This window comes from Colobus angolensis, unplaced genomic scaffold (genome assembly GCF_000951035.1).
Source record: "Colobus angolensis palliatus isolate OR3802 unplaced genomic scaffold, Cang.pa_1.0 Scaffold154, whole genome shotgun sequence".
NCBI lineage: Eukaryota > Metazoa > Chordata > Mammalia > Primates > Cercopithecidae > Colobus > Colobus angolensis.
The window spans coordinates 4,643,014-4,660,487 of NW_012114644.1; the positions used below are offsets into that span (position 1 = coordinate 4,643,014).

At 60.0% G+C, this 17,474-nt stretch overlaps 2 protein-coding genes across 2 annotated transcripts in view; one reads left to right on the plus strand and one right to left on the minus strand.

Annotated features, from left to right (window-relative positions):
- The window catches only part of ARHGEF1 (Rho guanine nucleotide exchange factor (GEF) 1), a 23,699-nt gene extending 16,617 nt beyond the window's left edge, over positions 1 to 7,082 (plus strand). The window contains exons 15-29 of the mRNA XM_011936571.1: positions 1,483 to 1,629; positions 1,870 to 1,952; positions 2,129 to 2,254; positions 2,382 to 2,496; positions 2,904 to 3,004; positions 3,305 to 3,382; positions 3,642 to 3,717; positions 3,821 to 3,988; positions 4,613 to 4,700; positions 4,838 to 4,924; positions 5,412 to 5,479; positions 5,591 to 5,677; positions 6,108 to 6,271; positions 6,354 to 6,454; positions 6,733 to 7,082. Coding sequence (XP_011791961.1) covers positions 1,483 to 1,629; positions 1,870 to 1,952; positions 2,129 to 2,254; positions 2,382 to 2,496; positions 2,904 to 3,004; positions 3,305 to 3,382; positions 3,642 to 3,717; positions 3,821 to 3,988; positions 4,613 to 4,700; positions 4,838 to 4,924; positions 5,412 to 5,479; positions 5,591 to 5,677; positions 6,108 to 6,271; positions 6,354 to 6,437 — 1,472 coding nt within the window. The 3' untranslated portion in view covers positions 6,438 to 6,454; positions 6,733 to 7,082. The remainder of the gene's footprint in view (positions 1 to 1,482; positions 1,630 to 1,869; positions 1,953 to 2,128; positions 2,255 to 2,381; positions 2,497 to 2,903; positions 3,005 to 3,304; positions 3,383 to 3,641; positions 3,718 to 3,820; positions 3,989 to 4,612; positions 4,701 to 4,837; positions 4,925 to 5,411; positions 5,480 to 5,590; positions 5,678 to 6,107; positions 6,272 to 6,353; positions 6,455 to 6,732) is intronic.
- A 754-nt stretch (positions 7,083 to 7,836) lies between these two features.
- On the minus strand, positions 7,837 to 12,651 carry LOC105507874 (ETS domain-containing transcription factor ERF). Its single transcript, XM_011936591.1, has 5 exons — positions 12,585 to 12,651; positions 9,549 to 9,783; positions 8,961 to 9,156; positions 8,745 to 8,862; positions 7,837 to 8,285 (listed from the first exon to the last, which is right to left on the minus strand). Exons 1-5 carry the CDS (start codon positions 12,649 to 12,651, stop codon positions 7,837 to 7,839), a joined length of 1,065 nt encoding a protein of 354 aa, XP_011791981.1.
- Positions 12,652 to 17,474: the final 4,823 nt, after the last annotated feature.

Consider the following 17,474-nt stretch of genomic DNA (forward strand, 5'->3'; position numbering starts at 1 on the left):
AGCACTGACTTTTAAAATTTCATTTCAGTTAACGAAAATGTAAAGAGTTGTACGTGGCTGGTGACTATCATGTTGGACAGGATAGCAGTTTCTCTCCCCAGAAAGAATATCTATAACATACAAAATTGTGCACTTAGACTCAGGGGATTTCAAGGGCCCCTGAAACTCACACATATGCCTTCTGCGGGGTCCCTGGATCTGAGGCTGTCAATCACTGTATAATGTGGCTTGATGGTTAAACACAGCTGCAAGCTTGCTGGCGGGTGGGATGACCAGCTTGTCCCCATTTGCTAAGGATATTCCCAGTTTTATTACTGAAAGCCCGTGCAGGCAAACGGGGACCATTCGTCACTCTGGCTGGCTGGCACAGCAAAAAGGGAAAGGTGGTGGGTTGAGGACTCCTCAATGGCTTTTTTTTTTTGAGACGGAGTCTCGCTCTGTCGCCACGTTGCAGTGCAGTGGCGCGATCTCAGCTCACTGCAACCTCTGCCTCCCGGGTTCAAGCAATTGTCCTGCCTCAGCCTCCCGAGTAGCTGGGACTACAGGCGCCTGCCACCACGCCCGGCTAATTTTTGCATTTTTAGTAGAGATGGGGTTTCACCATGTTGGCCAGGATGGTCTCGATCTCTTGACCTCGTGATCTGACCGCCTCGGCCTCCCGAAGTGCTAGAATTACAGGCATGAGCCACTGCACCTGGCCCCTCAGTGGCTTTTAAGAGGGCAAATGACTCCACCAAGAGAAGTTTTTTTTATTTGTTTGTTTTGTTTTGTTTTGAGATGGAGTCTCGCTCTGTCACCAGGCTGGAGTACAGTGGCATGATCTTGGCTCACTGCAACCTCCACCTCCCGGGTTCAAGTGATTCTGCCTCAGCCTCCCGAGTCGCTGGGACTACAGGAGCCTGCCCCCACACCCGGCTAATTTTTGAATTTTTTTAGTAGAGACGGGGTTTCACCATATTGGCCGGGCCGGTCTCAAACTCCTGACCTTGTGATCCACCCGCCTCGGCCTCCCAAAATGCTGGGATTATAGGCGTGAGCCACTGTGCCCAGCTGTTTTGTCTTGAGACAAGGTCTCGCTCTGTTGCCCAGGCTGGAGTGCAGTGATGCCATTATAGCTCACTGCAGCCTCAACCTCCTGGGCTCAAGGGATCTTCCCATTTGAGCCTCCCAAGTAGCTGGGACCACAGGCACACACCACCACACTCGGGCTTTTTTTTTTTTTTTTTTAATTTTTGGTAGAAATGGTTTCACCATGTTGCCCAGGCTGATCTTGGACTCCTGGGTTCAAGCAGTCCTCCTGCCTTGGCCTCCCAAAGTGCTGGGATTACAAGTGTGAACCACCATGGCTAGCCAGAGAGTTTTTTCCCACCAACCTAGGCTGCTTTCCTCCCTGCTCTGCCTCATTCCTCTGGCCTGCCCCTGAGATCATGCCCCCTAGTCTGCACCCTCCCCAACGTGCTTCCTGCTTTGGTGGCCCTGCAGAGCTGCTGGTGACAGAAGCGGCCCATGTGCGCATGCTGCGGGTGCTGCACGACCTCTTCTTCCAGCCCATGGCGGACGGCCTCTTCTTCTCCCTGGAGGAGCTGCAGAACATCTTCCCCAGCCTGGACGAGCTCATCGAGGTGCATTGTGAGTGCAGCGCCAGGGTCCCTCTGTGTACCCCACTGCCCCACGGGCAGCTCTGTTCTAGCCCTGGGTTCAACCTGCTCAGGAACCCCAGGGTTCACATGGGGTGGGGGCAGATACGCCATCCGGCCCTGAAGAGCAGACACAGATACACCTGCAGCCCTATTCCCACCACGCCGCAGCAGGCCCCACACAGCATATTCCAGGCCCTGATGGAGCATCCCTTTCCTCCTGCCCCCACAGCCCTGTTCCTCGATCGCCTGATGAAGCGGAGGCAGGAGAGTGGCTACCTCATCGAGGAGATCGGAGACGTGCTGCTGGCCCGGGTGAGATGCCCAGCCCTCCCCCTCCTCCCAGCCAGACACTTGGAATCCAGGCCCAGGGCGAGTCCTGAGCCCACCCTAATCCAGTCCCAGGGTCTGGGCTTCCAGCATGTCATACTTTAGGCCCTGTTCTTGCCCATCCCCACTGAGACACCTGCCTGGCCTGAATCTCACTGTAGTTTGATGGTGCTGAGGGCTCCTGGTTCCAGAAAATCTCCTCCCGCTTCTGCAGCCGCCAGTCGTTTGCCTTAGAGCAGCTCAAAGCCAAGCAACGCAAGGAGCCTCGGTTCTGTGCCTTCGTGCAGGTGAGGCGGGGTCTGGACTCCAGCTTCCCGAGGAGGAGGGGCCTGGAAACCCAGACTCCTAGGTGCCTGCACCCTGGGGTGAGCCCGAAGCCTGGGCCATCACAGCGCCAGCACCAGTTTCCTGCAGGAAGCTGAGAGCCGCCCGCGGTGCCGCCGTCTGCAGCTGAAGGACATGATTCCCACGGAGATGCAGCGGCTGACCAAGTACCCCCTGCTCCTGCAGAGCATCGGGCAGAACACAGGTACCGCAGGCCCGCCTCTCTGGGCCTCAGCTCTCCTCTTTTTTTTTTTAATTTTTTTTCTCACTCATTTTCATCAGTGGTACCATCACGGCTCACTGCAGCCTGGACCTCCCAGGCTCTAGCCATCCTCCCACCTCAGCTTCCCGAGTAACTGGGACCCCAGGGTCACACCACCATGCCTGGCTAATTATTTTTATTTTTTTGTAGTGACAGGGTCTCGCCATGTTGCCCAGGCTGGCTTTGAACTCCTGGTCTCAAGCGATCCTCCTGCCTCAGCCTCCCAAAGTGCTTGGATTACAGGCATGAGCCACCATGCCCAACCAGCTGTCCTTTGTCTAACCTTGGCTGCTGAATCTGGAGCCTCCAGGGCAGGGGTTCAGCAGAGCTGCTCTCTCCCTTGCCTGCAGAAGAGCCCACCGAACGGGAGAAAGTGGAGCTGGCAGCCGAGTGCTGCCGGGAAATTCTACACCACGTCAACCAAGCCGTGCGTGACATGGAGGACCTGCTGGTGAGCCTGGGCTGGCCCCACACCTGGGACAGAGGGTGGTGTGAGAGCAGGGGGTGGACCCTACCTCAACCTGTCCAGAAGTCACACCCACCCCTTGGCTTGTCTCCCTCAAGGGTCACTGTGTGTCTGGGGGTTGGCTTGGCCCTCAGCACCTCCCTCTGAGGGTCAATGGAGGTTAGGCCCGACCCTTAGCTTGCTCCCATCAGAAGTTGGTCTTGACTCTCGCCTTACCAGTGTGGGTCACTGCGGGTCAGCCCCAGCACTTAGCTTGTCCCTATAATGCTCCCGTCTCTGCCCCAGAGGCTCAAAGACTATCAGCGGCGCCTGGACTTGTCCCATCTTCGGCAGAGCAGTGACCCCATGCTAAGCGAGTTCAAGGTGTGACCTTACAACCTCCTGCCTCCCCTGCCCCGCTACTCTACTTGGCCCAGGGGATTCTGTGATACAGTCCCCAGCCTGTCCTCCCCATCCCATAATATACTCAGGGATCGAGAGCTTTGGCCCCCACCTCATGCCAATTCCATGATCCCCAGCCTGTGGTCATCCCTGGTCACTGCCCTGCCCTTCCCTTCCCTTCCCCACCAACCCCAATCACCCCCCGCCAACCTGCACGAACCACCACCCCCTCCTGCCTCAGAACCTGGACATCACCAAGAAGAAACTGGTCCACGAGGGCCCACTGACGTGGCGGGTGACAAAGGACAAGGCTGTGGGTGAGTGCCAGGGCAGCCACCTACTGCAGGGTGTGGGGACAGTGAGCCAAGGGCGGGGAGGGGGTTGCATGGGGGCGCTGTGTGAGCACTGCTCGCCCCATAGAGGTACATGTGCTGCTGCTGGATGACCTGCTGCTGCTGCTCCAGCGCCAGGATGAGCGGCTGCTGCTCAAGTCCCATAGCCGGACACTGACGCCCACGCCTGACGGCAAGACCATGCTGCGGCCTGTGCTGCGGCTCACCTCTGCCATGACCCGCGAGGTGGCCACCGGTGAGCGCAGCCACTGTATGGCCCAGGGCAGAGGGTGTCTCTTTTAGGCAGAGCTGCCTGTGGAATGGGGAGCAGAACCCTCTGCAGAGCCAGGGAGTCAGCATTCTGGCAAAGAGGTTGGGAAGTGGGTGGAGGTAGGCAGGGTGGGGCTAGGCCTAGTAGGTTTTATAAGTGAGGTAGGAACTGCTGCAGGTGTTTGCACAGAGGCGTGTCTTGTATAAATGAGAAGAAAGGCCAGGAGCCCAGTGAGGAGGGATTTGTAAACACACAGGTGGGAAGTTGCACCAGGGCCACTGGAAGCAGCTGGAGGGTGGGAGTGGCTGGAGGGTGGGAGTGGCTGGAGGGTGGGAGTGGCTGGAGGGTGGGAGTGGCTGGAGGGTGGGAGTGGCTGGCAGGGTTTTGTTAGGTTGGCCAGGGGACCTGCCTGATTCCCTAAGGAGGTGTGAGTGGGGAGCTCAAGGGGACACATCAGGCCCTGGATATTAGTGGACAGGGAGTGGTGGGTTGAGTCATGGGAGCCCTGAGAGCACCGCTACTGTGAGTGACTTCCCCAGCTTGTGCTCAGGAAGGGGCACGCACTGGGGGGACCTGGGCTCTGAGTCCCATCTCCCCCTCTCCCTGCAGATCACAAAGCCTTCTACGTCCTTTTTACCTGGGACCAGGAGGCCCAGATATACGAGCTGGTGGCACAGACTGTGTCGGAGCGGAAGAAGTGAGGGGGGGTCTGAGTTCTGAGTGTGGGTTGAGGAGGCCCAGGCCTCTGGGTTCCCGGGGACAGGAGGGCTGTGGGGAGGCCCCGGCATAGGGTCTGGGCGCTCTGACTGCCCGGGCTTTGGCCTTTCTCCCCAGCTGGTGTGCCCTCATCACCGAGACTGCCGGATCCCTGAAAGTCCCTGCCCCTGCCTCTCGCCCTAAGCCCCGGCCCAGCCCGAGCAGGTGAGGGGGGCCATGGAGAGAGCTGGAGGTTCAGGGAGGGGGGCCGGAAGGCAGGGCTGGCTTCCCTCCACAACTCCAGAATGCAAACCCCAGTCCTGTCGAGTGTGCATGTGTGTGAGCGTGCACGTGTGAATGCATGTGTGTACATGTGTGCCTGTACGTAAGCATGTGACTGTGCGTGCATGTGTAGTATATGTATGCATGCATGTGTGCGTGTGTGTGTGAGAGCGTGTGCATGCATGTGTGCGCGTGTGTGTGTGCCAACCCCACCACTGCCCCATCTGTCTCCTGTCTCCAGGCCTCTGTGTCTTCCATTGTCTGGGCCTCTCTGTCTCCCTGTCTCCCGGCCTCGACCTCTGTCTCTCTCTCCGGACCTCCCTGCCTCCCCACCTCCAGCTCTCTGTCTCCCTGCCCCTGTGGCCCCCCTGTACTCCAGCCCCTACACAGGGCCAGGAGTGTGGGGTCACCCAGCACTTCCTCCCCTCAGCACCCGAGAACCCCTCCTCAGCAGCTCTGAGAACGGCAATGGTGGCCGAGAGACGTCTCTGGCTGATGGTGAGACCAGAGGGATGCTGGGTGAGGGGCCAGGTTGGGGCTCACAGGTGAAGAGGGGCATCCACAGGAGGCCCGGCAGGATCTGAGCGCCCTCCCTGTTCCCCCACCCAGCCCGGACCGAGAGAATCCTCAGTGACCTCCTGCCCTTCTGCAGACCAGGCCCCGAGGGCCAGCTCGCTGCCACGGCCCTTCGGAAAGGTAGCCCAGCCCTGCCCCTCCAGGGTAGCCACCAGCCCAAACAGTGCCTCTGTTCCAACTAGAACAAGGCTCTCCCTGTCAAAAATTTCCTTACGCCCAGCTGCCAGAAAACAAATGCTCCAAACCCACCTGGCCTGCACCACTGTCCTGGGTGCCCATGTCCTTCTTCTGCAGCCGCCATCCCTTCCTTGACTCTATATTTGCCCTCTCCCTGACCATCTCTCTGTCTTCAGTACCTTCCTGCCCTGTCCCAACCCTAAACCCAGCCTCACTTCTTCACCTCCCTTTGGATCCCCCAACCCCATCCGCTCAGCCTTGCCTGGCACCCACCCTCACCTCCAGCCCCTACACATGCCGTTCGGAATCCCCCATCCCAGATCCCATCCCGGCCCCCTGGTCTCCTGATTCTGCCCCCCTTGCCCCTGGCCAGTGCTGTCCCTGAAGCAGCTTCTGTTTCCGGCGGAAGAAGACAATGGGGCGGGGCCTCCTCGAGATGGGGATGGGGTCCCAGGGGGCGGCCCCCTGAGCCCAGCACGGACCCAGGAAATCCAGGAGAACCTGCTCAGCTTGGAGGAGACCATGAAGCAGCTAGAGGTGGGGCGGGGCGGACCAGGGGTGCCCTGAGTGGGCCGGGGAAGGAGGGGGCCCCCCTCATCCATGACCCCCATGCCATCAGGAGTTGGAGGAGGAATTTTGCCGCCTGCGACCCCTCCTGTCTCAGCTTGGGGGGAACTCTGTCCCCCAGCCTGGCTGCACTTGAGGTCCCTGCCCAGGAAGGTGAGTGGGGGATCTGGGGGCCAGGGCACTGTCCTGAAAGGAGGGTCCCTACAGCCCCTTCTGTCCATCTCCCTCTTTGTCTTTTCTGAATCTCCCCACTCCACCTCGTGTTTCTCATCTCTGTGTCTCTGTTTCTGATAATCTCTGTTTCTGTCTCTGTGCCTGCCTGCCTCTCCCCACCTCCCCTTCTCTCTCCGCTCTGTCTTGTCTCTGTGTCTGTCTCTCCCTGTCTCTCTCTCCATCTCTCCCCATCTCCCCTCTTCTCCTACATCCCCCAGGCCTTTTGCAAGAAGGAGAGGAATCGGGGAGAGGATGTGAGGGACCCCCCCCCACCCACACAGCTGCCGCAGCATCTCACACCCTGCGGGCCTGAGGAGAGGGAGCTGTGGGCCACACCTGGGAGGGGCCCAGCTGGGGTCACTGGCCCTGCATGAGCCTCGGCCATCTCTCCCTCTTGCCCTCTGCTTGGGGGACTCAGGGCTTCATTCCGGAGGGCACCACGGTGACCCGGGCCATCTCAGTATTGCCTGTGGGGGCCACCCCTCCACTCCCCACCCCCAAGTGCCTTCGCTCTGTTTTTATACCCTGAATTGGAGGTTTATTTTTTAATATATATTATCTAAGAAGAGATCTGTGTGTGAGGGTGTGGTGGGGCCTGGTGTGGCATCTGGAACTCTCTCTGTCTGGCGTCGACTTGCTGGGTCTGTGCCTCTGCGCCTGCCTCTAGTTGTTCATTCATTCATTCATTTCTTTGTTTGAACTGTTACTCCCCAGGCACTCCGCACACACTAGGTATGAGGCGTCCCCCTCACACCGCCCTCCAGCTCCCACCCCCAATCCCCCATGCTCAGCACTGGGCACCCCGAGTCTCACTCTGTTCTTTTATTTCTGTAGTAAACTCTCTGGAGGTGACTGTCGGGATCATGGGGAGCTGGTGGGAAGGGGGCCCCTCCTGGGTGGGGGCTGGGGGCGGGGTTATTGCTCTGAGCTCCCTGTCCCCAGGGGGGCCTATGTGGGGGGTGTCAGGACTGGGGCCAGCACAGGGGGGTTAGAGACACGGCCACACAAACACTTGGGGCACTGCACAGGGGTGGGCGGGCGGGGAAGGCTGGGCGCCATATTGCACTTTGGGAGTGGGGCCAGGCGGGGACCCCCTCAAACTGGAGCCTGGGGAGGAGTCTGGAGGCCATCACATTCCCTCTGTCCTCTGTGGAGGGGGAAGTGAGACCCCAACTCTGGGGCTGGGGAAGGAGACTGGGGCAGCAACATGCCCAGACCTGGGAGGTGCTGAGGGCTGGTCCTGGGCCTTGGGCCAGGCATCAAGGGCAGACGGGCGGCTGCCCTGGTCCCTGCCTCAGCGGAATCCATTGCCCCCTGCTGGCTCAGCTGCCAGTCCCCCCTTTGCCTGCCTTTGCCTTGGGGGGCACCGGGAGAGCCTCATCGCCCTCGCTGTCAGAGCTGCAGCCACTGACGTCGGTGATCTCCAGCTCCGAGTCGCTGTCCTCCTTCCCACCAAGGGCAGCCTCTGGACCCCCAGCCCCCGGCAGTGCCAGACGAGGGGCCGCTGCCAGGCCTGAGGGGCGCTCGGGGCCCAGGCCCTCCCCTGTCGAGGCCAGCAGGGGTGCGGCTGTGGGGCCTCCCCCTGCCCCTGCCGAGGGCAGGTGGCTCAGGGAACTGGCCAGAGGGTTGGGGTAGAAGTGCGGGGGGTAGAGAGAGGGAGGCAGCTTGGGGAAGGGGCCCGTGAGGTACGGGTTAAAGTTCCAGGGGTACTCAGGGAAGGCGCGGCCATAAGGACCCAGCAGGCCAGGGGGCTTGGAATAGCTGGTGGCACCTGGGGGGCACAGGGGTAGGTCAGGCTGGGGTGCCTGCCTACCTGGGGACCAGCAAAGGGGGCTGCCTCCCTGCCATATCCCACCCCATCTCCCTGCACCCCTCCTACATGGCATCTCACCCTCTCACACAGCTTCCCCCAACTCCATCTCCTCCCATCCCCCACTTGTCTTCCCATTCCTTAGGCACCCCTGAAAGCCCTTGTCCCCCTCTCATTTCCCCTCCCTCACCTCACATCCTTTTCTGGGTTTTATACACACGCACACACACACGCACGCACACATACGCGCGTACACGCACACGCACACGCACGCGCACACACACGCGCACACACACGTCCTACAGCCTGGGATGGGCCCCCTTCCCCATCCCTTCTCTTGTCTTTTCTTATCCTCTTCCCTCAAGCCTGCAGCCTCTCCCACCGTGCCCCCCCAGCACCCCACAACCTCCAGGCTCTTACCAGAGCCCAGGAATGGGAAAGGGCTGTCCAGACGCAGTTTATCTGTCTCCGAGGAGAACAGGGGTGTCCGGGTCCCTGGCTCTCCCAGGCGTGGTGCAGAGAACAGGGTTTGCAGGGTCTAGAGAGGGAGTGGCGGAAGCGGCCCTGCTCAGACTGTCCCCTCCCCAGAGTGGGCACCAAGTGCCTCAGTCCCAGGACCCCAATACCCAGACTCACCTCAGGGGTGAGGGGAGGAGCATCTGGCCCTGGGGCCCCCCCGAAGGGACTGGGGGTCAGCAAGAGTGGGGAGCCGGTGGCAGCTGCCGCCATGTCCAGCAGCGGGTAATTGACAAGCACAACTTTGCTGAAGTTGAACTTGTAGGTGAACCTCTTCCCTTTGGTCTTGTGGAGAATCCGCTTGTTGTAGTAGTAACTGTGGGGAGAGCGGTGGTGCTGGGGAGGTGCAGGGGGAGCCTTGGGGCGGAATCTGGGGTTTCTTAATGCGTGTGCTGTCCCAGGCACGAGGTACAGAGCACTAGAACTTGGGGAAACTGAGGCTCACAGAAGTCCCTTAACAGGGATCACAAGGCAAGGAAGGGATGAGGCAGGAGTGGGGACCCTGCCCTGCGAGACTCCAAAGCCCAGGTTTAGGGGTCCTTCCTCCTTGCCTTCCTTCCACTCACAAGTAGCTATGACGGCTACTCACGCACAGCCCTGTGCCTTGTGGGATCCAGCAGGAACCTGCCCCAGGATGCAGAGGGGGCACCAGAGGGACAGTGGGGGGGAAAAGGACAAGTTGGGATCCAGCCCCCAGCCCTTCCTCACCGCAGGGCCCGGCTCAGCTTGTCGTAATTCATGTGGGGCTTGCATTTGCGAATGCCCCACAGCCGGGCCACCTCATCAGGGTCTTTGATGACAAATTCCCCGTAGTCCCCCTGCCAGGCGATGACGCCCTGGTACTCCTCCTTCTGCAGCAGCTCCAGGATAAAGTGCCACAGCTGGATCTGCCTCGAGCCAGGGGATGACTCTGGCTTGTAGGCCCAATCCGGGAAGGCAAACCCTGGTGACAGGAGAGAGGGAGTGGCCTGGAGTCAGGATGCCAAGTCCAGGGCTCTGGGTCCTGCTGGACTCAGTAACCTGAGAGGCATCTAGTTCTCCTCCAGCCTCAGGCATCTTTAGGGACCTGGTTTCCACTCTCCAAACCTCCTCCCCTGGTGTCTGGTCCCCAAATTATCCAAGTATGGGCAAGAACCCAGTCATCCAGGGACGCTGTGTTGGTACCAGTCTGACCCCTCCTACCTTAGCACAGCTCCCCCAGGCTCAGCATCCGGAGGTGGAGGTAGGAGGGATTGGCTTCCCGCACCCATGACAGTTAGGAGCAATGGGAGAGAGGGGCACCCCCTCCCCAGCGGCGTTAGTCTTCCCACTGTCCCCAGCCAGCCCCAGGAGGTCTCTGGTCTCTCTTGTACCCTGCACCGCCCCCAGCTCTTGCTGTCTCTGTTCCCCATTCCCTGTCCCCTGCTCCACCTTTTGGCATTCCCCAGAGCCCCCCACTGACCCACCCTGGCATATCCAGGCATATCCAGGCTGGGGCTGTGTGCATGTCTGCACCTGCCTGTGTATTATACCTTTCCCATCCCTGTGTCCCCTCCGCCCCATGTCCATGCCCATGTCTGCCCAAGAGCAGTCCAGAACAGGGTGTGTGTGCGCATGCACACACATGTGCCCACGGAGGACGTCACACACACATCAGTTCACTTGCCTGAAATACACAGACACACTGGGACACAAGCACACCAGAGTGCCATACACATGCTGGGGGCCACCAAGGCTGACATGGCAGACACGGGCTGCCCAAGACTCAAGGTCACGTCATCTCAACAACCCCACAGTGCACACCCAGCACAACATACAATTACACATCTCAAGACTGGAACCTGCTAACAACACAGATGCATGAAAAGACACACACAGGACCCCAGATACCCAAAGAACACACTGTACAATGGAGACGGTGAACACAGCACCGAGATACCCATGTCCCCAGACACACAGGGTGACAGCATGTCAGTAGAGCAACTTCCCAAACCCGCACACGGAGGTACCCATGTGTCAGCACTGACACCCACGGCTCACTCAGCATCATGTCTCACATGCAGAGGGTGGTACCCCACTGTCCACATATCCCCAGGAGCTGGGCACCCCAAAGTCTCACCTCCCATGCAGAAGGCCCCAAGCCCTGGGTCCAAATTCTGTGCTCACTCCTATGCCACATCCTATGCCCCCTTCCCCCTCCTTAGAGACCCCAGACCCAGGCATGAAAACAGAAGGCAGAGTGAGTCCATACAAAGCTGGCAGCAGTGCAGGAGAGGGGAGGCTGCGGTGCGCCAGGGCAGGGGAGACCAGCATCGCCGTGTCCACTTGCTGTGTGATTACGGGCAGGTCCTTACCCTCTCTGGTTTAAAACTTCAGAGGTGGAAGGCAAGGGGGCACAGGGTCACACACAGGCTGCCTGGTATATAAAAGTGGGTGCTTGTTCCTCCCGGGGAGCTCCAGGTAGTCTCCTTCTTGAGGGATAATTTTTATCTCAATTCATTTTTGGGTCTTTCTCACCTCCCATGACAGGGCTGGATCCAGACTCCAGCTCTGACCCATTCCACACCCAGAACACGTCCCACTGGGGAGGCACCTGTATCACAGACACACCCACAGGACCCCAAGGTGACAACGGGACACCCAACCCGGACACTCCATCTGTCTCTGAATGCACACCCTCAAATATGTCGTACCTATGAGGCACAGGCACAGCTAGAGAGAAGACCCCCAAACTCAGTAGGCAGACACACACATGTGACAGACAAACCCCCAGAATTCACTCATGCACACATGGACCCTACACTGAGAACCAGACACAGCCCCCAACACAGGCCCATGGACGCATCCCCCCAACAGCCCCAAATGCACCGAGACATCCATTCGGAACACCATACACCACGAGACAGACCGCAAGAAACAGGCAAAGGCTCCTCACCCAACTCAGTCAGAGGTACATTCGGGAGCCGGCAGACACCCCCATCCCAAAATGCAGACACGCCCAGCCCAGAGACACTCAAGTAGCCTCAGATGGGCACGTACAAGCAAATAGACAAGCTCACACAAAGACAGGCTGTGCAGACACATTCTCCCAGTGTGACCCCTTCTGAAAACACTGAAGTGTGACACAGGGACACACTCTGAAATGAGACCCCAAATAACCAAGCACAGAGTCTCTGTCTCTGTCTCTCTCTCACACACACACCCCTCCTGCTGCACATCGGCATGGTGTCCGACCAGCCTCACCATCCACCACCCCTAGTTCCAAACCTCCACTCTGAGCAAGCTGTCCTCTCTCCTGGGTCTCGGGCTGGCTGGGTCATGCCTGCACGTCCCCCTGACTGGGCAGTGCCATCTGTCCATCTGTCCATCCATGCTCCCCCTCCCCGGAAACCCCTCAGTGCCCCCTCCAGCCCAGTCCCTGCTCTCTTTCCCCGCAGGTCTGGCATGGGAGCTGGCTGAGACGTGCATGGCAGGGATGCCTGGCCTTGGGCCCCTCTGTCCTCACCCCTCACTCACCTCCTTACCTTGCCCACCCTCCCAGAAGACCCACATGTCCCAGCAGGCAGGTGGCAGGGTAATCTGGCTGCGAAGTTTTTAGCCAAGTTTCTCCGAAGGGGTTTGATTTGGGGGACTCTGACCAAGACTGAGAGAGAAGGACCCACGGACTAGAGTGAGACACGTGGAGACACGGAGAGAAGGGGGGTGCGGCTCACTGGGGAGGCCTGAGGGGTGGGGGAAGGAATGGGGGAGGTCCGGGCCAGTTACCGGGGGTCCAGAGAGCCGGCAGGGCGGGCGGGGCGAAGAGAAGGTCGGAGACGCAGCTACAGTCCATGGCGGAGCCGGCCCTGCAGAGGCCGGGACAGACACACGGGGACGGGGTGGGCAGGAGAGACAGACACAGGTCAGCCAGCGGGGCGCTGCCCGGGGCCTCCCCCTCTCCCATGTCCCCACCCCAGCCCGCTGCTCTCTCCCCGCAATCCGTTCTGCCCACTCCCTCCCGCAGGCACCGCTCTGTCACCAGCCGCTCCCAGCCCCGAGCCACCCCCCCCACCCCGTTCCTTCCCTCCCAGCCTCTCCTCCCGCAGCCTCCTCCTCACTCGGTGCCTCCATCACTGACCACGCGGCTCCCAGCCTCCCTTCCCGCTCCTCGCCACTCGCTCACGCTCTCACACTCGCTGGCTCTCACGCCCGCCCGCTCGCGCCCCGCACAGTCTCTGCTGCCGTCTCCCGTCCCCGCTCTCCCGCCTGACCTCCCGGGTCGGTCGGTCCCTGCGTCTCTGGGTCTCCCTCTGTCTCTCTCTCCGGCTGCCCCAGATTTATCTTGCTCTGAAACTTGCCCCCACACCCGCCCCACCCGGACGACCCGCAGGCGGGCTCTTCCAGCCCTTTCGCAGCCCCAACCGCGGCGGCCCAGGACAGGCTGCAGGGGGCAGGCCCAGCCCCGCCTCCTCCAGTCCCCTACCCCACAGGGCAGCCCCCAGCGCCCCGCAGGAGGCTTCCACAGACCCCAGACCTGCTGCTCACCCTGAAGACCCCTGCCACTTGGATCTGCCTCCCTCCTCAGACACCCCTTCCCCTCGCATCTGCCTCCCCCTCAGACCCCCTCCCTCAGACACTCCCTCTCCCTAGATATCTTACGCCCCTAAGATACTCCATTCCCTCCTCACTCCAGTCTCCCCGCACCTTTCCCCTCACAGGCGCCTCCCCTCCACACACACACCCTTGGAATCCACTCCCTCTCACACCCCTCCGCAGACACACGCTGCCCTCGCGCTCCCGAGACCCCTCCCCTCAGGCACTTCAGTCCCTCACTGCCACCCTCAGACCCCACCTCTGGAGCACCTTCTTCCTGGAGACCCCCCAGATGCTCTCAAAAACCCACTCCTCTTAGACACCCTGATACTCCCCACTGCTCCCATGCCCCCCCAAACCCCTCAGACCCTGGCAGCCCACACTGTGTTCCCCCATGAGCCCCACCTACCCCCTGGACACTGGACAAGACTTCTCAGACATGCCCGGTCTCCCCACAGAGGCCCCAACCCCAGATACCCCCACCTCCCATCTGCCTCCTGGAGCCACCCCTGTCCGAGGCCCCCTCTGTTCTCACACCTGTCTCCCCATCTTTCTCCATCTGCCCCCTGTCTCTTGGTATCTCTCCCTCTCCATCTCTGTCTCTCCCCATCACTTGGTCTCTTCTGCCTTCAGTCTCCCCCCATCATCTCCCTTCCATTTCTGACTCTCTCCTCCACCTAGGGGGTCTCTCCCCCCACCTCACTGCCCTCTCCCCCCTCTCCATCTCCTCCACCACTCAGTCTCTTCCGTTTCTACATCTCCCACCCCTGCTTCTTTCCCGTCTGTCTCTCCGTCTTCCCAGGGTGTCCATCTCTGTCTCTCTATCTATGACTTTCTCCCCATCTCTGCTGTCCGTCTCTCCCGCCCTTTCCACCGTCTGTCTCTCCCGCCCTTTCCACCATCTCTGTCTCTCCCTCCCCCTCCACCATCTCTGTCTCTCCTGTCTCTCCCCCCACCCTGTCCCTGTCCCGCGTCGTCTCTTCAGCAGCCCCGCTCCCCCACACCTCTCCCCCACCCATCGCTCTCCCACCTCCCCGCTCTCTCTGCCTCTCAGGGTCCCCTCCTTCCTCCCCCCGCCCCCACCCCCTATTGGCCCCTCTCATTTCCGTGTTGGTTTTGATTTCTCTTCCCGACGCTTTCAACTCCCCGCCGCCTCCTCCGGACACGTTATAACGAGGAGCCGTGGGATCGGCGCTCCGGGCCCTGCTCCCACGCTCCCCCCGCCATGTCTCACACGCGTCTCTGCCATCTCGCGGTCTCTGTGGCCACTTCTGTGCCCAGCCTTGATCCTGTGTCAGGCCCCACAGGGACCTGGACCCCTTGCCCATGCCCATCACCTCTGCCGCCCTGTCCCTGTCCATCTGTCCCTCCCGTCTCTGGGTCTCCACGCCTCCCTGTCTCTTGGTTCCCACATAGTCTCCACTTCTGTGTCCCCACGTCTCTGGGTCCCCACATCTCTGGGTCTCCGCATCGCTCTGTTTTGATATCTAGAGTCTCCATATCTCCTCCTCCTCAAGTCCCTGTCCTGTCCCCATGTCCCCCATCTCTGTCTCATCTGTCTGTCTCCATGCCCCATCTTCCTGTCTCTGTGTCTCTGTCTCCATGTCTCCATCTCTATGTCTCTGTCTCTGTTTCTGTCCCGGTGTCCGTCTCTTGGGGTCCCTTTGATCTCACCCTGCCCCTGGCGCCCCCCTGGCCCCATTGATTGCTGATCGACCGATGGAGGGAGCAGGGCCTGCGGGGCCTGGGGCTGCAGGGCCGAAGAGGGCCTGGTAGGACGGCCAGACAGATGGACAAACGGCCCTAGCCCCAGTGGCTGTGGAGGGGGAGCAGCCACAACCCCCCGCCCCTCCCCGCCGGCCGGCGCGGTGCGGATGGGGACTCCAGGCAAGCTTTAATTTTTAATTTTATTTTGCTTCCTCCAGCCCCCCTTCACCCCCCATCTCTACCGCCCGCAGCCATGGCACCGAATGTGTGTGCGCATGTGAGTGAAGCGGTGTGCAGAGGCGCTGGGCAGGCGAGGGCCCTCCTCCCTTCTCTCCCTGCCAAGCACAACCACACAGACCCACACACCAACCCAGGCACGAACACCACCATGTCCCACACAGCACACATTGCACAGATGCACACACCAGCACAGCCACACACACACCATCACACATCACACACCGCAGGAGCCCACATGTCAACAAAGTCACACACAGCACCACATCCCACACAACACATCACACAGACACACACCACCATTGCCACACACAGCCCACATCACAGTTGCATGTGTCAGTAGAGTCACACACCAGCACTGTGACACAGTCACACACAGCATAGTCACAGACACACAGAAACAGACACACAATTTTACACAAATACACACGACACACACCAATTCAAACTCACACAGAAACAAAGACACACAATCACAAATCCTAGACACACTGTGTAGACACATAAACACACACTGAGGCTCACAATCAAATACGGAAACCCAGATTCCCAAGCACACAATCACACACTGAGACAACAGCACACAGAAACACACAGTCACACAAACAAGCACCACTGACCCTCGAGCGCATACATATGCACTTGGTCATGCATGGAGCCACAGAGATACACACACCAGCACCAACCCAGACAGCCAACCGCACGGCCACACACAGCCATTCACAGACACAGTCACAATCATACACACCAAGATCACGGACCCAAACCCACGACCGACACAGCGGCCCCTGCAGAGGTACACACAGACACACCCAGACACACTGGGTAGGGTGGGCACTCCGCGGTGACCCCAACCCAAGGCCCCTGCCACTCCTGCTCCCACCATCCCCATCTGTCTGCCTGTCCCTCCGTCTGTGGACTTCCCAAGCGTGTCTCTGCATGGGTCCGTGATCCATATGTGTGTGTGCGTGTATGTGACACATGCCCTTGTCTCAGACCTGCTTCTGTGGCTGTCTCTCGAGACAAAGGTCTCCCGGTCTCTCTCAGCTCCTTCGGGTGTTGGCGTGTCTTTCTGTCTGTCTCTGTCACTGAGGGTCTCTGTCTGTCTCTGTCACTGAGGGTCTCTCTCTGTCTCTGTCACTGAGGGTCTTTGCTGCTCATCTCGGCCTACCTCTCTTTCTAAATATCTCCATCTCTGAGTGTCTCTGTTTCCCCCATCTCTCTCTCTGGGTGCCTCTCTCTGTCTCTGTCTGTCTCTGTCCCTCTCTTTCTCTGGGCTCTCTGTCATCTCTCTCTGCCTCTGTCTCCTAACCCCCCATCAACCCGGCCCCCCGGGCTGGGGTTTAACCAGTTGTTTTGATTTCTCTAAGCTGCGCCGGTGGCCTCGGGAGCCGCCTCGGGCCTCGCACCGCCCCCAGCCCCTTCATCCCTCACCCAGGCCCCCCATCCCCACCTCCCCTTAACACAATCTGCACAAGTGGAATGAAAATTGATTTTTTTTTTAAATTTCATATCTTCTCCGGGGCTCTGTCTAAAGAGGAGAGAGACGCGGCCCAAGACCCTTCTCCCACCGCCGCCCCCGCATGCACACACCATGCCCTGACACACATGCGCACGCACGCACACACCGCGACTGCACCCACCCACGGCCACATGTTCAGGCACAACCTGGGGAAATAGCCCTCCTTACGCCACACACCCATGCAGGACACGTCTGTGCACATAATAGAGACCCACAGCGACAGCCACTAGTAGGCACACACCATGCACAGCCCCAGCCGTGGGCCCGCTGCCAGCCCCACCCATCTCTCACCACACAAACGAGCCCCCAACACCCTGTCCTATCTGGGTGCACGAAGCCGGCTCTCTGTGGTCACAGACCGTGTGTGTGCTCACACACCTGTCCGTCCAGACTATGGCCACGTCCATGTGAACACAGAGCAGACTCAGGGGCCGCCCTCGACAGGTACCAGGAGACCCTGTGCCTGTCCTGGAGAGGAGGGGGTTCAGGGGTGATGTGGGGTTTCCTGCATGGGCATGCCCCCCTCATCCCGGACGCCACCCCCATTCCCACACTGCCCACATCAATACTCTGGCCTGACCCTGGTTGGGGGTGACTTTGTGCCTGGGGTGTACACA